This window comes from Condylura cristata, unplaced genomic scaffold (assembly GCF_000260355.1).
Source record: "Condylura cristata isolate star-nosed mole 26May11 unplaced genomic scaffold, ConCri1.0 scaffold00028, whole genome shotgun sequence".
Taxonomy (NCBI): domain Eukaryota; kingdom Metazoa; phylum Chordata; class Mammalia; order Eulipotyphla; family Talpidae; genus Condylura; species Condylura cristata.
Genome location: NW_004567129.1, coordinates 24,309,433 through 24,335,047, shown reverse-complemented (window position 1 = coordinate 24,335,047; position 25,615 = coordinate 24,309,433). Strand labels below are relative to the sequence as shown.

The window sequence follows — 25,615 nt, the reverse complement described above, 5'->3', positions numbered from 1 at the left end:
CCAGCCTCCAGAACGGTGAGCAATGGTTGTGTTGTGCCAACCCTACCAGCTCCTTGAGGGACAGGGGAGAGAGGGCTCTCTCGCAACAGATTTAAGAATCAGGTCTGCAGGCCTATGGCTATAGTATTTCAGGACAGGTATCCAGAAAACTGGTGATTCATGTGGCTCCAAGGAGTAGTAGTGACTGAAGAACACGGGAGAAGGGAGCTACTTTTCATTGTACTTTTTCATCCTTCTTTCTCAGGAACTTGCTGTCATGTCCATGCCTCCTCATTTAAATACACATGTTTTCTATTAGCTATTTAGATATGTCAAAAATTTAGCAGCTGCCCAATATCCCAAAGGTTTCTGCTATAATTTAGCCAATTATAGTGATAGGTTCTTCCCCCCTACTTTGTAACTATATAATGTATAGATAACTGTGTAATTATGCTACCTTTGTGCTCTTCGTATATAGTATATAGTATACAGTACTCCAAACGAGAGTAACTATACAATAGTTTATCCATGGTAGTTGAGTGCTACCACTCTAGTATTTTGTAGTAATTAGCCAACCTGTCGACAACTTGTACGTAAAATGTCCCTAGTGGTAAAAATGATTCCCTAGTGGTAAATACTGATCCCCAAAAAGTGAAATTATTGGGTCTAAAAGTGGGATTTTTAAAAAGCAATTTCTATAACATGCTTTTTTCTGACTTGAAAGAATGTATATTGATTGTACAGAATTTGGAGACTACAGAGAAGTTCAAAGGACAAAAAGCCTGTGCAGTCCAAGCATCCAGAGACAAGTGCCCTTAAAGTGTCTTCGTATTTCTTTGGCATCTTCTCTTCATGTATTTGTGGCAGGGCGTTGTTAAGGCCCGAGGTAGCACTTTAAGGTGAGGGACGCCTGTCATTCACTTAACAAGATGAGTAAGGCTGTCTAGTGTTAAGAGCCAGCCTTTGCCATCATAGTAAAATGGGGAGAAAGATCCTGCCTGTAGATAAAGAGGGAACAATCATTCCCCTTTGCTGTTGTGCAGTGGGGAGTCCTCATAGCCGGGGACACCCAACACACCAACCTTGCAACTGGACACCCAATTTTTGATTGAGGAGCAAACACCTAGCAGATAAAAATCCCTGAAGCCAGGGGACCTCCCTGGTGGTACAGGGGTTAAGCATAGCACTATGAAGCTATTCACAGCCACCGCAGCATGAGTTCGATCCCAGGCCAGGGAGCTGACCCACATGGCCTGGCAGACCTCTCCTGCCCCGCCCGCTGCTCCCCTCAGCAGTGTACTTCGTCAGTCTGCCTGTTCTGCTCCCAACTCAGTCTCTGGTGAAGCCTCTCACCGCCCCTGCACCTCTGGCCTGTACCCCAGTTCTATATGCATAAACAAATAAACCTTAAAAAAAGAAATCCTGAAGCCCGCTCACCAGGAGCCACCTTCCAGACCTCCCCCAGCAGAGTGGGAAACAGAGTCCCCGCCCCTTGCCCCGTCCCAGGGGGCTGTGTGGGCCCCAAAGGCAGGGGTACTGGCCTGTTCTTAAAGATGGATGCGATGCTGAGGATCCAGAACTCACTGAGGATGCTGCCGAAAGTCAGGTGGGTGTACAGGGAGTCCTGCAGTGACACCACCCACGGGAACTCCCTGCTGTGAACCATGCCCTCCTCGGAAGATGCTGTGGTTTTGGTGTACTGGATGCCACAGCCTGCAGAGATGTGGGGGTCTCACCGCAAGGCTGTGGTGGTCTGCTACCACTGCCGCCGCACCCGACCTCAGCGCCCCCTCCTCTTGCTGGCTCCCCTCTCTCTGTTTTGGTGTTCACTCGCTCTACCACTCCCCCTCTCTGCTCTTAGTCCAGTGGGTCTTCTTCCCCATGAAAGACGCTTGTGGGATCTTTGAGTCTACAAACGTTAGCTACAGATCATCACTCTTATCTGCTGAGCACTAGTGTTCAGCCTAGGAGATACCCGAAACCTTCCGTAGACTTCTGTGGTTCCCAAAATGTGGTCTGGGGGTCCTCAAGACCCTGTCCAGGGCCTGCAAGGTTCACACTGTTTTCACAGAAATACTAAGATGCTATTTGCTTTTTACGTTCATTCGTGTACAGTGGAGACTACTGATGTCCTCACTCTGCTGCTAACAGTGTCTATGAAGTCATAGTCCTGTGTTTTAAATAACCTCTAATATAATAAATGTGGGAAGACCGAGCTCTATATAAGCAAAACCCCTGTTGGCATGCTCAGTCATTACTGCATCATGCCAGCCAAGCACTCCCTGACATCTTGCCAAGGGGTCCTAGGGTCCTGCCAGGCAGAGGCTGACCCTGGCTCCACCCAGGCCTGCTGGCTTTGCCTTCCTGAACCCCTGAGTGGGTCACCTCTAACTGGACAGTCCTGAGCAGTGTGGATTTTGTTTCATACGGCAGTTAAAATGTTGAGTAAACTTTTAAGTCATGCTTTCCCCCTGCCTGGCCTGCGTTGGCCGAAGATGGTTGTATTGCCCTGTATTTAAAAGGTTCCCTATTCATAGACGTATGGAGAGTGTTATCACGACAGCAGAGTAGGAAGGACCTTGACTCTCGCAGCCCCCCCCCCCTCCGCTGAGTAACCAACGCCACCTGCTTCCCGCCACCGATCCCGAAGGAGGGCCCAGTCTTACTTCCTGATCACATTCACCAAGGACCAGCCCTGGCATCAGGCTGCGGAGGCCACAGCTCCCAACACCCCAGCCCACATGCCACATTGCCCATTCCCACCGCCCACTCACGCTGCCCAGAGCGAGGCACTGTGAGTCCTCTTCCCCGAGTGCCTCACTGGCCATGAAGGACCCTGTGCTTTCCCGGGGTGATTCCCCTGCCATGTCACAGACGGGCTAACGTCCTCATGGAAGAAAGAGGCACACTCACTGGCAGAAGAGCGGGAGACGTACAGCAGCAGTAAGAGCACCCCTCTCATCTCTGCCATCCCCAGAGAGAACCGCAGCAGACACCATGGGAAGCTGTGGAAACAGAGCATCCAAACCCGGCTCTTCCCTCTCCTCCTGAAGGGGTGTTCCCGCCCCGCCCCACCCTCACCCGGCCTCGCTGCTTCCCACTGACAAAGCCGTGGGGTGCAGACCTATCACGTCCCTATTGTGGGTGCCGAGCAGGAAGGAGCCAGCACCAGCCGTGAGCACTGGTGTCCAGTTGGTGGTGGGGAAGCAGGTCGGCGGCGAGGAGGCTGCCCAAGCTGGTCTCAGAGAGGGGCTGGGTTTCGACACGTGGAACTCAACCCTTGCCTGAACTCTGTAGCCATAAAATGCTGCCGAAAGAAAAGTGGGGTGGGGGAGGGTGTTAGTGCAAGTGCAGCTGGTTGGGCCTAAGCTCAGTGCACTGAGGGAGGGGGCTTTCGCGTAGGAACAGCCCTGGCGTGTCGCTCAGTTCACACAAAACCCCATGGAGGCAGCCACTGTCAGCACCCCATTTTACGGATGCAGGAGCTGACGCTCAGAGACACGGAGCAGCCTGCCATGGTCCTGCGGATGCCTAGCAGGCAGGGGGAGTTCCAGCTCACTCTGCCTGAGCACACCCCCCAGACCTACCCTGGCCTCAGGACGTGCACGGCCACCTCAGGACGCCCGCGTGCTGCGCTCAGTCACGGCACTCCCCTCATACACCGGGTGCTTCTCGTCGTCAGGGTGGTTCTCAAGAGTTCCGTGAACTGCCCCTGGGAAAGGAGACATGAACTCAATCTGGCCTTACACAGCAGAGCTCAAAAGAGGGTTATCTTCTACCACCTTGAGGAGAATGTTCCATTGTGGCATCACGGTTACCATAGTGTCACCAAGCAAACGTCTGGCCGTGGGGGCCTAGCAGGAGCCAGGAATGAAAAGGCTGCCTGTTTTCTAGCCTTGGCAGGGCTCTTCTGGAAGCCTGGCTGGGCCTGGGTCTGGCTGACAAGCCGTCCTTTCACGCCATCGCGAAGTCCTGCTCAGTGATTGTGTCCCGGCCTCCCCAGCCTCCGCCTGTGTCAGACTGGACAGAGGAAGCCCGCAACCAGGGTGGGGCCTTTCCAGCTCCGGTCAGCATTCTCACACTCCCGGTGCGGTTTCCTGGAGGCCCAGCCCTGTTTTCTTTAGTCCCGGGGCTCCCAGCTCCAAGCAAAGAGACCAGCGTGAAGCTGCTAAACCTTCGGGCCAGATGGGATCTGTACTCCAGCCACGGTGGGCAACTTCGGTTTCGGCAAAAATACCAGACTCGAGGAGAGTATTGACAGCTTTGTGGTGAGCGAGAACTGCCGCGCCACAGGTTTCTCGGGCTGCCGGGCTGCGGCAGAGATACTTACTGGGCAGATCAGTGCATGGCAAATGGAGGCGAGGGTGAGTGGACAGGAAGTGAAGCCTGACTAGAGAGGAGCTGCTCTGTCCACCCCTGGCAGTGCCCCCACCCTGGACCACCTTAACCCTGAGTGGGTGTCGGCTCCTACCAGAGGAGAGAATGGGAAAGACTTCCGAAGAGGGAGGAGAGGGAGGTGACCTGGCAATCTGTCCACAATTGCTGGCCACAAACCAACTTTTGCAGATAGTTTCTTGTTCACGACTCGGAGTCGCCCTGCCAGGATGAAGGGATTACGGAGCCTTCCAGATGCAGATCTGATGGTTCAGAGCGGGAAGTCACACAACTACAAACCGGCGGGGGAGCCCTCATACCCAGGTCTTTCAATTCCGGGGCGACTGCCACCTTCAAGACTGAGTGTCTCAATCTGGACCACACACTGCCTTGTTGGGGGACACAGGCCGAAATGATGACTGGCAACATCAGAGGCTGCTGTCAGTGAGTGGGGGTGATGAGGTTAATGCACAGCCCACCCCCCCTCCACGTTCTCTAGGTCCCACTTTACATTCTTCCATGCAAAGGAACCACAGGCAGACTGATGGAAACTGGGCTCTTGTTCCAAGACATCCCTGGAACCCCCAAACCTGCCTGCTCTAAATAGGTTCTGCCATCTGCCACATCAAGACAAAACATTAAAGACCTTTCATGGAAAGGAACTTTAATACAATGGGTGTGCAATATAGAAAAGACAAAGAATATAGTTTCTAAATCAAACGCCCAAAGTTCCCCATCCTCTCGTGGGTAAAAGTCCACTCCAAAGGGACTGGCCTGAAGCAAAACCCGAAAGTCCGCCACGAGTCTATAGGACACTCCAGCAGGGACCATAGAAAAGAGTCAGAAATGGCCTGACAGTCTGGAAGGAAAAGAGCAAAATCAAAAGATAAACTCTGCCACAGTCACCTCCCCACGGGTCTCTCACCATGTCTGTTTCAACCAGCCCAGGGCCAAGAAGCAAGAGCCGCTTCTTCACAAGTCTGCTCCCTGTGCCTCCCTCAGATCTCCTCCTGGCTCCATTCTCCTTCCTTCCTCCTCAGTCTCCTTTCCAGATCCTTCTCCTCCCTGCTCAGCTCTGCCCTCCTTTGGGTGGAACAGAGAACCTGGAACCTCCCCTTTTCCTGGGGACCACCCTGTAACATGCTCACAGGCACCAGGTGGGTAACTTCAGTAATGACTCAGAGCCTGGCAGGGGCCAAGTAGAAATTCTCCCCTGTGCCTGCTCTCAGGGAAGAGAATCTCCCTGGGAAGGTGAAGATTTCTTCTGGGAGACAGACTTGGATTTTAGTCCACTTGCTTGCTTTACCCTCTTGAAAAACCTATCTGTTCCATTGCAGTTTTGGAAAATGGTTGTTAAACCTGTCAAGATAGAGCTCTATTTCAAAAAATCTTGTCCCATGAGAACAACAAAGGCATCTAGCACTTTCCAGGTGTTGCTTCCTTCCTCTTGTCACCATCATTGGTTTGCTGAATTGTTAAGCAAATGTCTACTAGTTCAAGTAAGCCAGTGTTATTACTTACCTACAGGTAGGTCTTTGATATTTGCAGCATCCTACAGATCCTTTTGAAGAGTTTTGTCATGAGCTTATGTCCCTTCTCTTCACATTATTTTTCATTAATGTCAATGCACAGTGAAAGCCTCCCAGCCACGGCAGGGTGGACACACGGGGAGCATAACTTTGACTCAGGTTTTTGTCACTTAAATATCTTCTCTTTAGAAAAAAATCATCATGAATTTTAAATTCAAAAAAGCCTTCTAAATGCCCTCATTCTGGGAGGTGAGGAAAGGGTTGGGGGAAAACATCTGTAATTTGTTTACCAAAGAGGTCACTGGGCTTGTTTGAAAACGACAGAAATGCTTTTGCCATATTTGGAGATTTTATTTTCAGATATCCATGTGGATGTGGAGGTTTTTCATGTAGAAACATGGAGTGTGGTCATCATCCTAAAAAGGCTTAAAACACATGATTATCTTTATCACATTCTTCAGTTTTAAAGAAAGAACTTGTGGGCAAGGGGTTTTCAATTCTTTTTTTTTTTTTTAAGATTTATTTATTCATTCATACAGAACTGGGGCACAGGCCAGAGGTGCTAGGGCAGTGAGAGGATTCACCAGAGACAGAGTGGGGAGCAGAACAGGCCGACTGATGAAGTACGCTGCAGAGGGGAGCAGCGGGCGGGTCAGGTGAGGTCTGCCGCGCCATGTGGGTCACCTCCCTGGCGGAGATCGAACTCATGCGGAAGTGGCTTGAACTTCTTAGTGCTGCGCTTTAACCCACTGCGCCACCAGGGAGGGCCGGGTTTTGAATTCTTATCAAAATGAAATGCACCTCATTCCTTCCGGCCCTGGAGAGTCACCTTACCCAAGCCACAATCCTCAAGGCTGGCTGAGCTCCCACAATGCACCACGCGTAGCTGTGTCTGTTACTACACACCTCTCTAGTGACACTGTTGGATTTGAAGCGACTCAGTATAAACGGAACATTTTAACATTTTATTTCTTGATAGCCTCAAATTTGCTACACACAGCTAGAACATCCTGGTTATCTTGTCCTCCATGTCTTACCCCTGTCCGCCTCTCGCTTTTCTGTAACAAGCTTCTCCTGGATGTATGTCCTCAGTGGAGGATGGCTAGGTCACAGGATGTTTTCAAAGATAATGCTCAGTTCGTTCCCAGGGTGTCTGGAAGAATCTGGGGTCACACCGGCAGTGTGTGATGATGTTTTTGGAGCTCCAGGTCCTTGATTCACTCTGGGAAAGGTTCCCTCAAAGCTCCCCTTTCAGCGGTACATGGCTAGTTCCCCTGCAAGTTTCTCTGTGAGACAGAGACTCAGTTATATTTAAAGAGCAGTTTATTATGGAAAAGGACAGAGCAGTAAAGGACTCTTGCATAGGCACAAGTAGGCCGGCAGAGCTGCCCCAAAGGGTCAGGTTTGCTGAGAGAAGCCTGCATGGTTGCAGGCAAGTGGCCTTAGGAGGGCGGCTCCGGGGACGTCAGTGCAGAGGAGCCTGGCAGGTACAGGTCATGGGCAGGCAGGAGGCTGCCGCCCTGCGGAGGGAGACAGTGGGTGGAAACAGGCGCCTGCGTAGGGGGGGGGGAGAGGATTGCTGCCCCGCGCTGGTGCAGAGATGGCCCTGATATAGGCTGTCACTGCTTTGTGGGGTGGCCTGTTTGCTGCTGATTCTGTATGACTATGTCGAATCTCTATATCTTTACCCTCAGGTCAGGGCTTTGGATATTCCCCACAGCAGACTGACACAGGCCTCTCTGGGACTGAGTTAATGGTCATGTTAGTTCCTTCTGCCCCCGCCTCCTGGCATGAGTCAGGTTTTAACCTTGTGATGTCTCCTTCAGGTTTTCTATTCGTCTCCTCCATCAGAGTGTATGGGGTCCTGCTGACACGTGTCCTCTCCGGCACTTGCTACTGCCAGCCCTAATTATTTCTGCCAATCCAATGGGAATAAAATCATATTCCCTGCTAATTTGCACCTCCCTGATTACCATCAAGGTGGTGGTGGTGGGAGGCTCCCACATGTTTATTACCTGTCCAAGCTAACCCTTGCATCTCTTGTGCTTTTCTTCTCTCAGGTCGCTTCCCAGCTTCCTGATTAAGGAGTCAGTCCTTAATACATCCGGAATAGTGTTCACTGTATGCATTGTGAATATCTTTTTAAGAAAGATTTATTTATTTATGTATACAGAGCTGGGATACAGGTCAAAGGTGTGGGGTGGGGGGTGAGGAGATTCACCAGAGACAGAGTGTGGAGCAGAACATGCAGATGGCTGAAGTACACTGCTGAGGGGAGCAGCAGGCAAGACAGGAGAGGTCTGCTGCACCATGTGGGTCACCTCCAGGGCGGGGAATTGAACTTGCACTGAAGCAGCTAAGCGACAGCTTTGCAGTGCTGTGCCTTAACTTGTGCCACCAGGAAGGGCCCGTCAACCATATTATGAGTATCTGTTACCAGATTGTGACCTGTGTTTTCAGTTTCTGACGGTGTTTGGAATAAGGACTTCATTTGAATATAGTGAAATGTATTAACCTTACCCACATAGGGTTCTTTGTCTTATTCAAGAATCCCTTCCCTAGCCGGCATCAGTGATCTAGTCATTTCACTTTTTCAAAACTTTAAAGTTCTATTCTGCGGTCTGCTAGAATCATCTTTGTGCATGATGCAGATGCACAACTGGGTATCCAGCTGTAGCAGCAACACTTCTCTATGGGTCTCCAGTGTGACTTGAGACACAGAGAAGTTTCAAATGTGCCTGGGCTGTTTGAGATCTTGCCTCTGTTACATTGGTCACTTTGCCTATGCTGTGCTAGCTCCTTATAAATCATGTTATTGCTTTGTGTAAGACTCAATATCAAGGGCCCTCCCTAGGTGCAAGGGGTGAAGTCTCAGCACCATGAAGCTATCCACAGTTCGATCCTGGGGCCTTGAGGGTGACCCACATGGTGCAGCAGGTCTCTCCTGTCTCGTCCACTGCTCCCCTCAGCAGTGGATTTCAGTGGATCTGCCTGTTCTGCTCCCCAGTCTGTCTCTGGGGAATCCTCTCCCCTCTGCTCCCCACATCTCTGGCCTGCACCCCATTTCTTGTATGAATAAATAAGTAAATCTAAAAAAAGAGAGAGACAATATCTAGCCAGGCAGGTACTCCCACCTTATTCTTTTCCTTTAGAATGTCTATGTTGTTCATATATTTTAGAGTCAACTTGGAAATACACACACACACACACACTCATACATAATCAAACTCCCACAAATATCTTCTAATATTTGAATAAGAAGTGCATTATATCAATAGATCAATTTGTGGATAAAAACGTGTTTACAGGGCCCTCCCTGGTGGCGCAGCGGGTTAAAGCACAGCACAAGGACGCTTAAGCCACTTCCGCATGAGTTCGATCCCCCGCTGCCCCGGAGGAGATCCACATGGCGTGGCAGACCTCTCCTGACCCGCCCGCTGCTCCCCTCAGCAGTGTACTTCATCGATCTGCCTGTTCTGCTCCCCAGAATCCTGCTCTGGTGAATCTGCTCTGGTGAATCCTCTCACCCTCCGCGTCTATGGCCTGTACCCAAGTTCTGTACGAATAAATAAATAAATCTTAAAAAAAAAAATTCTTAATAAAAAAAAAAACGTGTTTACAATATAGAGTCTTCTCTAGGAGCATATAGTATCTCTCAATTTAATTAGCTCTCTTTTAGGATTTTTCTTTCTTTTTATAAAAGATTTATTTATTTATGCATACAGAACTGGGGTGCAGGCCAGAGGTACAGGGGTGGTGAGAGGATTCATCAGAGACTGAATGGGGAGCAGGACAGGCAGATCCATGAAGTACACTGCTGAGGGGAGCAGCAGGCGTGCCAGGAGAGGTCTGCAGTACCATGTGGGCATCTCCCAGGCTGGGGGTCGAATTCACACTGAAGCAGCTGCAGCCAGCTTGCAGTGCTGTGTCCTAACCTGTTGCGCCACCAGGGAGGGCCCTCTTTTAAGATTTTTCAATAAAATTTTATGATTTCCTGCACAGAGGTTTTGTACGTCTCTTGATAAAATTTACTTCTAGGTGGCTTATCCTTTTTGTTTGAAATTAAAAGATATTTTCTCTTATGCTTTTCAAACCATCTGTTATTAAACCATTTTAATTTTAATAACTTATGTGAAGATTCTTTTTGACTTTTCATGTAAAAAATCATATATCACTTGCAAATAATGACAATTTAGTTTCATCTTTTTCTGTCGTTCTCAGAGGTTTTATTTCTTTTTCTTGCCTCACAGCCCTGGCTAATCACTCCAGTACAAAGTTGAATCAAACAGGTAATAGTGCATGTCCTTCTGTTAGTTAAAGAAAAGGTTTCTACCACTTCTTCATTTAATGTATGACAGAAATGACAAAATATATTTACTTAATTAGTTTAACCCCTTTTTACTTCTAGGTTATGTTTTGTTTCAAAGAAAATGTAGGACTGAATTTTGTCAAGTAAGTTTTGGGCATCAATTAAGATAATTATGGTTTTTCTTTCTTTTATTGATGTGATTAATGAAGCTTATAGATTTTCTCAAATTATACCACTCTCGAATTTTAGGGATTAATGGTTTATCTTTTTATATACTCCTATTCACCAAAGTTTTGCACAGGATTTCTGATGTCAATTTTTGTGAATTTGACTAGCCTGTAATTTTCCTTTCTTGTTCCATCCTGATCAGTATTTCTGGCCTGTGGAATTGGTTGAGGAGATGGAAATGATCTGTTTTCTGAAAATTTGCAGAACTCATTTGAAAACTATCTGGGCCTAATGTTTATTTATGAGGAGGTTTCTAACCGCTGCTTATTTTTTTTCAAGCTCCTCAAATTGGCCTGTAATTTGAGAATCTATTTGAGGCAGCATTGGTAGATCATGGTTTTCTAGGAAATTTTACCTTTTTCATATTCATTTTTCAATTTATTGGCATTATGACCACAGGGCTCACTATCTCTACTGTAAAAGTTAATTCTTCGTTTCATTCCTAATATTATTTATTCACACCTGCATCTAATTTTATGTTTCTCCAGAGCTCCATTTTATGTCTTTTTAGAATAAGCTTCTGCTTTTGTTGACCTTCTCTTGTTTTTTTTTTTTTAATTTATTTTAATCTTTGGTTTCTATTGATACTAGCATCTTTTTTTATTACAAGTTCCAGTATTGGCTTACGGCTTTATACCTTTGTCTATTAGTTAACTATTTTCTGCTTTTTAAATGTATTTATTACCTCTTGTCTTCCAACTTCTTTGGGTTTAACTTATGCCTTCTTTCTAAATCTTAGGCCCAGGCATTGAATCTATTGCTTTTTTGCCCTCCTTCTTTAAAATAAACCTTTAGGAGTATGTATTTCCTTTTAATTTTCACTTTCTTGGCATCTCTTAAATTTTGATATACTGAGTTTTTCCTTATTTTAGATATTTTAACATTTCCATTAGGATTCTTTTTTTCTTTTAAACCTATTTTAGAAGCATGCGTTTTAAGTTTCTAAATATAACTTCTTTTACTTAACTTTTGCTACCCATTTCTAACCTGCTGGGCTGGAGAATGTGATCTGACACTTCAAACTCTCTTGAGACTTGCTCTGTGACCTCACATTTGACAAGAAATTGTTAACTCTTTGTGTTTGAGGAAAATGTACTGCCAAGACTCATCAAATAACCTGGAGCTTGTTCATTACTCTGCTCCTGGTCTTTATCTTCCCTGAGTTCTTTATCTAGCTGGCCTATCAACCCTAGGAAAGGGACCTCTTGGGCTCTCCTGATGGCACGATGGGCTAAGCAGAGCAGGATGAAGCTATCGCAGTCACTGCGACATGAGTTCTATGCCCAGCCAGAGAGATGACCCACATGGCGTGGCAGACCTCTCCTGACCCCCCCCACTGCTCCCCTCAGCAGTGCATTTCAGTAGATCTGCCTGTTCTGCCCCTCCATTCTGTCTCTGGGGAATCCTCTCACTGCCCCTGAGTCTCAGGCCTGTACCCCAGTTCTGTATGAACAGATAAATAAATCTTTAAAAAAAAAAAAAAAGAAGTCTCTCCAGATTCTGCTTCCTGATGGTAAATGTTCTCAATTTTGTCAGCCTAGGTCTCTCTTTATACTCATCTCTTGAAAAAAACAGGTTAGAATTGGCACACAATTCTAGGTTGAGCATTATTTTCTCTCAGTTCTCTGAAGATGATCTTTCTCTGTCTTCTGGATTCTATTCTTTTGAGAAGTCCCCCTGCAACCCAACTGCTGTGGTTTTATCTGTTCTTTCTCTGGCTCCTTTAAAAGACCTTCTAGAGCTTGGTGTGCTGTGCTCTCACGAAGGGCATGTTAGGCTTCCTGGCTTTGTGTGTTTATATTTTCTTATAAATTCTGAAATTATCTCAGCTCTCTTTTCAGATATTGCCACCTTTTCCACATCTCCATCTTTATTTCTGGGACTCCAAACACAGAATTTCTCATTCTAGCTTTTAGATGGCTTACTAACACTTTCATATTTTTTTTAAAGATTTTATTTATTTATTCATACAGAACTGGGGTACAGGCCAGAGATGCAGAGGGTGAGAGGATTCACCAGAGACAGAATGGGATGCAGATCAGGCAGATCTACGAAGTACACTGCTGAGGGGAGCAGCGGGCGGGTCAGGAGAGGTCTGCCACGCCATGTGGATCTCCTCTGGGGCAGATGGGGATCGAACTCATGCGGAAGTGGCTTAAGCTTCTTAGTGCTGTGCTTTAACCCGCTGCGCCACCAGGGAGGGCCCACTTTCATATTTTTAACCATTTCGTCACTCTGTGCTGCATTCTGGGTGATTCATGTATATATACTTTCCGGTTTACTAATTTTTTCTTCATCTCTGTCTAATTTTCTATTGAACCATCCTCTGGGGGATTTTTCAAGTCAACAACAACAAAATATGCTTCTTTCTACAAAATCCACTTTTGTCAAGTCCTGTTGTCTGTTTCTAATTGTCCCTTACTTCTTTATCTCTTCAGTCTGTCCATCCATCCTTAACTATCAGACAATCCCAAGGTCTGCTATTTGAGGGTGGAGGAACTCTAAATGTGTTTTTGTTTTATCTTCTCTCATGCAATGTGGCTTGCCTTCCCATTTACCACCCTAATGACTCTGAATTAGTTCTTAATTTGCAGGTATCCATCCTGTGGATCTAAACAAGGTATTTTCTTCCCAAGAGCTGGATTCTGCCTCTGATCACCATAGAGCGCCACTACCAGGCCTGCAGTTTGGCTTCCCACCTGCACCAGTTCAGGACAATATTTTAACCTCTGTACTACTGAAAGCACCTGCCCTAAAGCAACCCTTCCTCTCCCTGCTGTTAACAACTCTGACCTCAACTTACTTTCCTTAGAAGCCTCTCCTACATCCTGTGAGAGCAAAAGACTCAGAGGGTGTGTCCTCTGCACTGGCTGGCACTGAGAGGGTTTCTCAGACTCCCTATTCAGCAGGATGTTCAATGTCCACAGGTACTGAGCTCTACAACAGACCAGGCAGTAGAAGCTACACTAACGGATTCTCTGCGGAGCAAGAAGTAATTTCCAGGGAGTCATCCTGGTGCTTCACATTTCACTGGGATTTTCTGGCTGCTGCTGTTGGGGTTTATTCACATAGACTGTTGGCAACCTATACCCCTCCCAGAGAAGTGAGACCCACTTCAGCCCTAGCCACTCTTTTCTTGAGTTACAATATTTACGCTTCTACTTCTCATTACAAAATGGATACTGCCCCAAACTCCTTTTAGCCAGGCCCTTATTTTTGTCAGTTCAAGCTAGAACATCACATTGGCCTGCTATTCCCATAGGCCCAGGGTGGAGTTATGACTCTGGCCAGGCCCATCAGCTACTCCCATCCCTGGAATCTGAGTCTCTGAACCAAGGAGCTTGAATCAAAACAGCTGGAGCTGCTGAGACGGGCCAAGAGCAGGCTGTGCCTTCAAACGAGGGTTTTTCCCATCTCCACCTCCCCATGACCCGGCTCTTCTGTGAACTAGGTCAGACTCCACCAGTAAGCTGCTTTTCTGCCTAAGACTCAGAGGTAGTTTCTGTTGCTTCTGACCAAAGAAAACTGGAATGACCTGCTGGTTCAGTATTTGGAATATCTATTATGCCTAAGGACTTTTACTGAATGTCTGACAAATGGTTATTGTCTAACAGGGCCTCTTCAACAATATAAGACCTCAACAGTGACTGAAAAGCAGTAACCCAGAAGAGTGGACCTAAGATTCATTCTGGTCAATGTCCGACGTCTGCAGAGTGGTTTTGTTTTATTTTTTTTTTAATTTTAATGCATTGTGAAATATTCTGTACACCCAAAAGGAACCATTTCAAGTATACATAGTAACCTCACAAATCACAAACTGAATGACATTCTCTCATCTCTACAATCCAGCTCATGAACTAGAATAGAGCCAGCATCCAAAGCCTTCTGTTTGCCCTAACCCCTGACATTCCTCTTCCTCCCCAGCAAGGTAACCCCATAGATTTTCTTAACCCCATCAAGTATACCAAGATGCTTTATTACAACTTAGCCTGAATAAAATTAAATGAGTATGGATAAGTGTAAAAGACCCTGGCATGAGCAGTCCTGCCGTGAAGCTACAGGCCAGCTTCACACACTCTCGAACCCCAACATGGCCAGCGCGTGGGCTGCTGTCTGCCCCTCTGCACCTGGGGGGTGTTCAGACAACACACTGGTAGTGCTCCAGAGAGACAGAGGCCCCTTCATGGCAAGCAGTCATGTCATCACAGCACTCTTTACAACTGTGACAAGTTGGGGGCAATCCAAATTCACCAGTAGGGCACTGACTATAGAAATGACAGCACTATCAACCACACAGATGCTCGTCAGAATATACAGCTGAACTCATACAGCGCTGAAGATGATGGGGGTGAAGCGTTTTATATATGATCCCACATTTATAAAATCAACACTGATGAGATGTTACTAGAGAATGCTGGGCACATACACATCAAAACTGTTAGCACTGGCTTTTTAAAGGTGGAATAAAGGCCCGGGGTGATGAGAAACTTTCTCTTTGTACCTCATCTCTTTCAATACTATTTCAACTACCCTATTACATCCATTTTACAATCAAAGAATTTTTTAAAACAATGAGTTCTTTCAAATGTATGTGCTCTCTTTCCTACTGCTCCTTTTCAAAGAGAGTTTAAAAAATGAATTATTTCTGTCCTAACAATCTGCCTGAGAAGCCAAAAAAAAAAAAAAAAAAAGCCACACAATAAAGATAAGATTTTTGGCAAAAGAAAAAAGTTTAGAATCATAACATTTCTACAGGTGTATGTGTGTCCCAGTTGATAATTATTTCTGAGCATCTCAAAGATTTCCACCCCCCTAATTCAAAGCCCCTAATTGTCATTTATCTTCCACAGATCAAGACATTCCTGATGTCACCTACAGAATGTCAACTGTTAAAAGCAATTAGAAGATCATAAAGTATGTTGTTCACTCACCAGTTTGTTTATAAATGGCATGAAGAGAAATATACGATTTTGTAAGCTCATCACCTGATTTCATCATTTTTTTTACCTACAATTATAATGTCAAGCTCAACTTCTACTAGTCAAAACCACAAACTTTTGTCAAAATCAAATTGTTGTTCAAAAAGTCCAAAATACATTTAAAGGAGACCTGTTCATTCAGTCCTCTCTGGTCATTATCCGAATTAAAGAGTTCTACTCTGTATTATTGGGAAACAATGAGTCACTATTCATCATCCCTCTTTAACTCTCCACCCCTTTGATAAAAGCAAATAAAGAGATGGACTGGGGCTTCCCTATTGGTGCAGGGGTTGAGTGTCAGCACTATGAAGCAATCTGCAGCCGCCACAGCACAAGTTCAATTCCCAGGCAGGGAGCTGACCCACGCGGAGCAGCAGAGCTCTCCTGTCTCCCCACTTCTCAGAACAGGCAGTCACTACCAATCAATAACAATCGTTCCACAAGAAAAGCCCTATTCGTCAACTTCTGGGGCCCAGAAGTAAAATCAGCAGACTCATTTTCCCTAGCAGAGGAAAAAACATAGCTATCCAGTAGTCTCCATCCTTGAAAACAAGGTCATCTCATGCCAGTGGCAAGTTCTACAAAATCAAATATTAATTTCAAAAGTAAACATTTTCAGATTATTTCAGAGGAAAATGTGTAAGGTTATGATTTGTGGCTTCATCAAAGTAGCACCGTAAATTGATACCTGAACAAAGGGGACTTTTGAATTTTGTACTTAGTATTCATTAGATTGACATCTTTAGATTTCCTGAGACAATAAGAAAGTTATTTTCTAAGGTGAACGTTCTGCAGTCCGAACAATGCATGCTTAGAGTGAAAATAAAACAAAACTGGCTTTGATTTGATGGAAAGAGATGGTTAAAGAGTTACACATGGGGGCTGGGGGTTGTACCCATTTCCTTGTTTGAGTTCTCCCCAGGCATTGTAAGGTGGTGGAACCTACCTCACTGAAGATAGCCCCCACCTCACCACCCACCACCCAGAAATGAGAAGTTGGGATGGACTATCTTTAAAAGGTTGAAGCCTTCAGCTAAAGGAGGGACGGGCAGTGGGACATGTTGGCATTCCAAAACATTTTATCTGTAGCCATTGGCCTTACAGGTATTTTCTAGCCCAACTCCTATAGCGCAAGAAATACATATCTGAGGAGGCTCCCAGGGAGTAGGGAGAAATGAAAAAAACATCACAAAAGGGAAAGAGGAAGAAGAAGGGAAATGAAGGAGGGCAAGGAAATCTTTCACAACGCAGCAAATCCTTGCTGTGAAGATTACGATGACGGACCCTCCAGCGGGTTATAAGCTCTGCAAGTGAGCCGCAGCTGCTTCAGAGCGAGTTTGATCTCCCGCCCCGGAGATGACCCACATAGCGCGGCAGACCTCTCTGACCAGCACACTGCTCCCCTCAGCAATGTACTTTGTCAGTCTGCCTGTTCTGCTACCCACTCCATCTCTGGTGAATCCTCTCACCGTGCCTGCACCCCAGTTCTGTATGCGCAAATAAATAACATCTTTTTTTTAAAAAAAAGATTTATTTATTTGCGCATACAGAACTGGGGTACAGGCCAGAGGCTCAGGGGCGGCGAGAGTCTGCACCAGCGACAGTGGGGAACAGAACAGGCAGATAGATGAGGTACACTGCTGAGGGGAGCAGCGGGCGGGTCAGGAGAGGTCTGCTGCGCCATGTGGTCACCTCCGGGGCAGGTGGGAATCCAACTCATGCGGAAGTGGCTTTAGCTTCTTAGTGCTGTGCTTTAACCTGCTGCGCCACCAGGGAGGGCCTAAATAACATCTTTTTTAAAGAAGATTACAAATAATTCTTTTTCCTGCTGAGTATGTTTTATTATCTCCATTTTATAAGACAGACTCGGATGATAAATAACCTGAGCCAAGACTTTAACCCACATCTTTCTGACCCTCAACCCCCCCCATGTTTTTTTTTAATTATATTTCATATGAAAGCACAAAAGATAGATTTCCTTTTAAAAAAGAAATTAACACAACATAGTGAAAGGCAACAAGAGCAAATGTTAGCAAGTTACATGTCTGATACGGGGTTTATGTCCAGAATTTATATAAAGAACTGCAACTCAGCAACAACAACAGAATATCAAGGAATAAAGTAGTTTCAGAAGGGGCAAAGAGTTGTGTAGACACCTCTCCAAAGATGCTATACAAATAGCCACCAAGCATATGAAGAGATCTTCAAAACCACTGATCATTAGGGAAAGGCAAATCAAAACTATAGTGAGACGCAATCCTGCCCTGATGAAGGCCGCCACTATAAAAACAACAGAAAGTCACAAGTGTTGGCAAGGATGGGGAAGAACTGGAACACTCGCACACGGTTATTGTAACATGGTTATTGTAAAATGTTCATATAAAATGGTGCCGCTGCTATGAAAAGCAGTCTGGATCTTTCTCAGAACATTAAAAATAGAACTACCCTATGATCCAGCAATCCCGTTTCTGGATACAGATCCGAAAGAATTGAAAGCAGGGTCTCAACGAGAGAGCGGCACACCTCGTTCAGAGAAGCAGTAGTCACAATTGCCAAGAGGTGGAAGTAACCCAAGTGTCCATGGGCAGATGGGCCTTTCTTTAGGAAACATGGCATATAGGAAGGAATGTCATTCATCCTTAAAAAGAAACGAAGTCCTGTCAGATGCTACAGCATGGGTGGATCTTGAATATGTTCTGTGTAGTGAAATAAGACCATCACAAAAGATAATTATAGTAGGATCCCATTTACATGAGGTGCCTAGAGTCCTATGCACAGAAGCGGGGAGCGGGTGGGGCTCTGCAGAAGGCGGGGAGCGGGAAGGGAGGGAGGGGAGTTACTGTATGGAATTTTGTTTTGTTTTATTTCATTATTTTTGTTTAGCAGAACTAGGGTACAGGCCAGAGGCATGGGGCTGAGAATTCACCAGGGAGCAGGACAGGCAGATATACTGAAACACACTGCTGAGAGGAGTAGGTGGGGTGAGACAGGAGCGGTCTGCTGCGCCATGTGGGTCAGCTCCCTGGCCGGGGATCGAACCCAGGCCATTGTAGTGAAAGTGCTGAGACTCAACCCCTTGGCCACAAGGAAGATGGGAATTTTGGTTTTGTGAGATGAGAGAGTTCTGGAGCTCTGTTTCGCAACAATGGGATACATTTAACACTGCTGAGTGGTAAGCTTAGCAAATAGTCAAGATGGCAAATTCTGTCTTTTTTTTAATATCTATATCTATATCTATATATATATATAATTAAAAAAGAGACATTAACCCCACAGAGGCAGATGGGGCCCCCTCCTCCCTGCCCACCATCATCCCCGTGACTCCTGGGGGCTTCTGCATGCTGTGAATCACACATATTCATAAACACTAGGCAGCATTTTGTGTTTTAAAATGATCTTGTGCCATATGTAATGTTCTGTCGCTTGCTCTTTCACAGCATCATTTTAAAATCTGGTCCATTCACTGTAATTGCTGTCAAGTTTTTCTCTCTCGTGAATGTGACTCTATTCATTTTCTGGCTGACGGGCACTTGAATTGTCTCCAATTTTTAAAACCGTCACAAACGTTCCTGCAGAAAATGCTTCTGCACAGGTCTCCGTATGCAAGGATGAAGGGCTTGGTGTCGGAAGGACTAACTCATTCCCCTCGTTGCTTGACTGTGCTGAGTGAATGTTACAAGTTCCTGGAACTTTTCTCTACATAAAATAAATCAACTTGTCATTCTATTTCTCAATGCCAGTGACCAAAGCCCCGATGGAAATGGAAAGCGGGAACGACACACACTTTGCTGCACGCTCTGGGATTCCCTACAGCAGGAATCGATCTGATGGCGAAACCACAGGTGGCCCGCCTTCACTGCTCTCTGGGGCTGACCACTGCCTAAGTGCACCTGGGACCTTCTTGCCGTCCGGGGAGGTTTGAGGTTTCACATGGCATCCAGCCACAGGCTGGCACTTTACAAAGGATAAAAACAAAAACAAACAAACAAAAAAGCTCCTTCCCCAAGGATTGATCCCTTTCAAATTGCACTGATGGCTCCAAATATCTTTTTTTTTTCTTTTAAAAAATATTTATCTATGCATACCAGAACTGGGGTACAGGCCAGAGGTGCAGGGATTCACTGGACACAGAGTGGGGAGCAGAACAGGTAGATCAACTAAAACACACTGCCAAGGGGAGCAGCAGGCAGGCCAGGAGAGGGCCGAACCACCATGTGGGTCAGCTCCCTGGCTGGGGATCGAACTCAGGCCACAGTGACTGGTGAAGCTTGACAGCGCTCTTTAACCCCTGCGCCATCAGGGAGGCCCTCCAGGTCTGCCTTTTCTAATAAAGACGACCATGCTCAAGGCTCCTGATGCCTTTAGAGAAGCAAAAACCAAATCTGCATGCAAGGGACGCTTCAGCCAGTGCATAAAATGGGAGCAGCTTAGTGCGTGGATCTCCCAAAGGTGCCTTAGCCACCTATTGTCGAAGGAGAAAATCGCACTGCAAAATAAGCTGGAGGATGTGAGCTTATTTCTGATTTTGGTTTTTTAAGCACAGCATAAAAACAGAGATGTAGAAAATATCCGACTGACCCTACCCACACCTCTGAGGAGCAGATTAAGAGTGCGGTGTGCAGGGGGGGTGAGGGGGGCTGGGAGAGGACCTTTGGCCTTGGGCTTCATTTCATTGTCTACTTTCTCTTGAGTAAACACTGGTCACCTTTTATATAGTCAGGAACATTCCCAGAGGACAGGCTGCCTGCTGTTCCTCTAGCCCCTCTGGGGGCCCAAGGGAGCAGAATTCATTAAAAAAAAAATTCTGTTAGAAATAATTATTAACAAAGATTATTGTATTTTACAAAATACATCCTATTTTTAACACTTATGTGTCAATAAGTACTTACTGAGTAAGAGTTAGAATGAGAAGAACCTTTTTTGGGACAAAGCGTGATGTGTCTGAACCAACCAGCTCATTAAGGAAGGATGCCAAGTGTCCCTCGCTATAAAACCAAACAGTTGAAGAGTCTAGTGACCCATCTGTCAGACTGGCTGTTAAGATATTCTGCCTCGTTACAGAAATAGACATCCTGGATTTATCCACAGCAACTTCCCAAGACAGAGAGGGGAGGGGGGAAGTTGGAGGCAACAAATACCTCAACTGGCAGCTATATAGAAAAGGTGACAAATGTCTCTAATGTGGCCCAAATCTTCTGCCTCGCTCTTGAGGCCCTCCCCAATGCAGGCTTTTCCTGCAGCACCTCATCTTCCCCCCATCCATCTCTGCCTGCCCCTCTCTACCTCCACTCACCAACCTCCTCCCCATCTCCAACCCACCTCTGCTGATCACCTTCCTGTCAGCTTTGTCTAGCTCTCTTCTGGATCATAGGCAAGAACTCCCATCTCCTCAAAATGTCACAAACTTTGGCACCAACCCCTCTTGGGCACCCACCTCACCAAATCTCACCATGTCAGCTCTGTTCCAGACAGAGCCCCACCTACTCACCTCCTGGAAGGGCCACACACCTCACCCCCACCTTCATCCCTGAGTCTGATGAATGCTGTCATTACATCTATTCCTTAAGACTCAAATCCCACCTTCACCACTGAAAACATCTATTATTAATAGTTTGTGACCCCGTCCTGGCCTATGATTAGATCATTAATTCTCAGAAAAATAAACACAGGTAGATACTATCATTATTACTATCTTACAGATGAGGAAACTGAGGCTCAGAAAAGTTAAGACTAAGGCTCTTGAACCCTGGTCTGTGTCTCTCCAAGTCCCGGGTTCTTTCTCACTGAGTTACATGAAAAGCTCCGGGGACCCTTTTGTCCTCTGTATGGAAACATGAGGCTCCTGAGGGGAGAAGTTTCATGTCTTATATGTCTTCCTGTTCCCAAGGTCAGGAATAGGGCCTGACAGTAATGTCAAGGCCAGGAGGGTGAGAAGGAAGGAGAGAAGAGAGTCTTATGGGGGCCACTGGGGGAGAGTTGGGTACTGGCCTCTCTGAGCACTCATCTTTTCATTCACCCAATGTTTGTTGAGCAGCCCTGTGCCAGATATAACTACAGATGCAAGAACCAAATAAAGTTCCTGCCCACTGAATTCAGCTCCTTGAAGACAAAAAAGTAAAAGCACATATAGGATAGAACACAATGTCCATGCTGAGTGCTAGGAAGAAAACACAAAGCCAGGGTATACGTGCCTTTCTGGAAAGGGGCTCAGGGAAGGAGGCTGATGTGATGGGGCAGACCCCTGGCAGGGCAGTGAGGGCTCTGGCTGGGAAGCTGTTGCAGCAGGAAAGATGGTGAAGGCTCATACCAAGCAGGGAAAAGTGGGTTTTAGTGAGAAGAAGTGGGACTTGAAATATATTTCAGAAGTAACACAGTAAGAGAGACCTAAAAATGAATGAAGTTGGCCTGGTTCTTCACAGTCATTCTCGTGGGGGGAAATTTTTCACTTGATGTCTTTGATGAAGCCACTATAGTTATTATGCTTATTAATTATTGGCCTTTGAGTAGGTGCTTTTTTAATATCCTGCATGATGAAATAGGAAGCAACCATAAAACATTTCTTCCACAACTGAAGGGCAGTGATTGTCTTGGAGTAAAAGTACTTTGTGATTGAGTTACCAGCCAAACTAGCCCCTTTATTATGAAACATTTTTACTTGAGAGAATGACTTCCAAAGTGTGTTTCTTCAGGCCTACATATCTGAAATACATTTTCTTGAGGGTCAATGAAGCATGACCATTATTTCAAGGAAAGAAAATGTGTGTTGATAATGATACAAACTGAGCTTTCGTGTGAAAATCACCATTGCTGGTGCTAATAATTTGTGTTTAGAGCATTTATCTGAAAGTCCCACTAGGAGACTGATCTCAGGACCTTTGCACTTGCTCCCTTTGATTACCTCATTCATCATTTCTAGAATTGGTGATAAAGAGGTGTTTGGAGAAGGCTAATCCATCACTTCCCTTTCCTGATATTTGTCAGAGAAGTGACAGCAGTCATTTTCTCAAACCTGAATATTAGTGCCACGGTTCAATTTTCCTTTAAAAAATCATCGGGGAGACTTTGCCTGAGCCTACCCTCCCTTCCCCCATCTCATAGATCAGAAGAGGTAGGCTTGGCACCCTGCTTCCCTCTCTGCCTTGCAGCACCTAACACCAAGGAGTTGTAGAGTTGACTTCTGAGAACATTAGTTTTCTTTCAGTCTCCTCAATTCAAAGTAGCTCCATGAGGCTAGTTCCATGACTCGCGTATTCATTGTGGATTCTCAACTTCTAGAACATGTATTGAAAGAATGACTGACTGAAGGTGTGGGCCAGCTGTCTGTGGGCCAGTTGAGGTTGCCAGCTGTGGGCTTTGCAGCTGTTGCATGTGGTCTGTAGCATGGAGCATGGCTACTACGTGGCATGATTTGTGAGGTGACACAAGCTATGTAACTTCTATCGACTGACAAATTCCATATAAAAAAGGAAAAGCTCTGAAAAATCAGAATTTCCACTGCTAACTTATGTTATGACCTCCCTTTTTTTGTAAAATCATAATATCAAAATATTCTGAGCAACCATCATTTTACAACTGGATTGCCTTAGCCTCATAAGGCTGCTGCCTGGCCCAGGCAAGCTGCCCCAGGGTGGGAAATTCCTCTGTCTCCTGAGACAAAAGGCAAGCCCCAGGAGAAATAAGACCCCAGGGCATAAAAACTCCTGGGAAGCTTCCTTGGTTTCTTTAAAATAAAAAGCAAATCTCAGATAACACTCCCAGAGCATAAGGACTCATGGACAATTTTTAACTTTGTTTACACAAGTGCTGCTTAATACACAACTGTACAACTTTCTCTTAATTTATTCCTTTTTAAAGCAAGCACTAACTGCTCTCTGCTAGCCTTACATTAGCCATTAGCTTTTCTTTAGACAACCACTGCTAACACTGCTAACACAATTTATTAGTTCCCTAAGACCCCTAATAACCTTTTTCTAACAAGCTCATCCCTTCCCAGACCCCTCTTCCCTTGAGTTATAGCTAAACATCTGTATACATGGCAATTATCACAAAAATGTATAATTTAGTATAGCATGAAATGTTAAGAAAAGAATGCTTTGTTCCCCTTGTCCTTGAGAACATTTATGACAATTCATTAACTTACCCTATGCATTATTGCAATTAACTACTTGCTACACGGTATAAATAAAGACCTGCTAAGGGAATGAGCAGGAACACTCGCACCCAACTCTGATTCCGGTGTCTTCCTCTCGCCCGTTCCCCTCTCCCCTTTTGGAATCTCCACTCTCCTGTACCTTCCCACCTTAGGGCCCTGCCAGAGGGCTTGCCTCTGGACACCTCAATAGTTGGGGTTGGTCCCCAACAGTAAGCATACTTTTCTAAAAAATCAAACCATAGTGAGCTTTATACAGAATTTTCTAGGTCATTTAGAAAACAAGTTATTTCTGTTGAGTGAGAGACCCAGGAAAAGATGGGGTCTCTCACCTGGTGGCACAGGGATTAAGTCTCAGCACTATGAAACTATCTACAACCACTGAAGCATGAGTTCAATCCCCAGCCAGGGAAGTGACCCACATGACTCAGCAGACCTGTCTTGTCCTGCCCAGTACTCCCCTCAGCAGTGTATTTCGGTAGCTCTGCCTATTCTGCTCCCCACCCTATCAAATCCTCTTACCCACCCCCAACCCCCACCTCTAGCCTGTATACCCCAGTTCTTGTATGCATAAATAAATAAATCTTTTAATAAAAAAAAGTGGAATCTGCCTGGGATCCTCACAATCCCCTCCTCACCCTCCTGCTCTTTTGCTCCTGACGGGCAGTCTCACTGAAGGAGGCAGGGGAAAGACCAAGTGAAGGAGCAGGGCCCTTTCTTCCAGGGTGTCCTGTCCCCCTCCTCTCCAGAAAGAAGGCAGGGTCCAAATAAGGCTGTTTTATCTTTTGTGGATTTGGAAAATGTGCAAGTCAGAGAGGCCTGTGGATTCAGTGACAGGTTGAGAAAATAAGTTTTAATGATGAGGAGAAAAGGAAATAGATTGTCAAAATATAAATTCATCAAGGCTTTTCCCCCAGGAGCCTGTTTTGGCAGTCAAGATAATTAAGCTTAAGTTTTAAAGGTCATTTTTAACCAACTCATGAGGCAAATGTTAACAGTGACATCATCCTGGTCTCTGTATCTGTGGCAACTGAAATTCAGAACTGTGATTACACATAAAACTAGAACTCCTGTATTAGCTAAGCATCAGTCCCATGGAAGTACTTGAGAAAACAGGGGGACCTGCACATCCTCTCGGATGACCCCCACCATTGGCTGGGAGACAAGCAATAAAACCTGCTAATAACACTGGGGTCCTGTTAAGGAAGCAGGACCCCAGCCCCAGCATCTGGTGTGTTTCATCTGTGGACCAGTCGGAAGCTGGAGGGAAAATGTAGCATAAGAAGAATCACTTGGGCATGTGAATTGATCTTTTAAAAAAAAAAAAAGCTGTTCCCCTCCCCGTATCATGAACATACTGATTCAAGATTAGAAACTAATAAACGATTATTCAAGAAAATTTCTCAATTCAGACAACTATCAAGAAGCCCAGTGTACCCGCCATCTCAGTTGGAGTATTTCTTTCCTTTTTCCTGCTGTGTATTTACTCCCTAACGTCAGAACACCGTTATGATCTTCCTGTGTCATCACTCTTGGCACGCGACTTTTGCCAGCTACACACAGCCCTGTCCTACAAGCCTACCAACCGTCTTATGCTTCGCCTTCCTCACCACAGCACTGCACGAGGTTAGTCATTGCACTTCCCTTCACAGCCTGTTACCTGTCCTGCACAGGTGGTCTTGCCTCCCTGGAGGGGGTGCGGCCCTTGGCATTGACCTGACCTCACTCTGGGTCCTCAGTTGCAGCTGAGAGTCCCATTTTAGCATGCTGCTCCCACACAAAGACAAGGCGCAGGGATAACTAGGAGGACCCAGGAGAAATACAACGATAGTGTAGACTTTTACCCACTTAACTCAGTTTTTGTTGGACGGGGTAGAGGGGGAAAAGTGAGGCTATTAAAATAACAATATAAAAATTAAATAGTACAGTATTTTAATATATTTTAAGTAATCTATAAGAGAAACTGAGTTCTTATATGTACTATATGAATACTATATTTTATTAATAATGTATTAATAGGATGGTAAAATATTTTTTAAAGATTTATTTATGCATACAGAACTGGGGT

At 45.6% G+C, this 25,615-nt stretch overlaps 1 protein-coding gene across 3 annotated transcripts in view; it reads right to left on the bottom strand.

Moving 5' to 3' along the window:
* PRSS54 (protease, serine, 54) overlaps positions 1–25,615 on the bottom strand; it is a 62,967-nt gene that overhangs the window by 9,388 nt on the left and 27,964 nt on the right. Inside the window, exons 3-6 of one of the 3 annotated variants that reach the window (XM_004690240.2) lie at positions 3,567–3,691; positions 3,104–3,286; positions 2,893–2,984; positions 1,521–1,692 (exon numbers count right to left, since the gene is read on the bottom strand). In XM_004690240.2, the coding sequence (XP_004690297.2) occupies positions 1,521–1,692; positions 2,893–2,950 (230 nt within the window). In that variant the 5' untranslated portion in view covers positions 2,951–2,984; positions 3,104–3,286; positions 3,567–3,691. The remainder of the gene's footprint in view (positions 1–1,520; positions 1,693–2,892; positions 2,985–3,103; positions 3,287–3,566; positions 3,692–25,615) is intronic. The other 2 variants (XM_012730756.1, XM_012730757.1) reach the window with 2 other exon arrangements.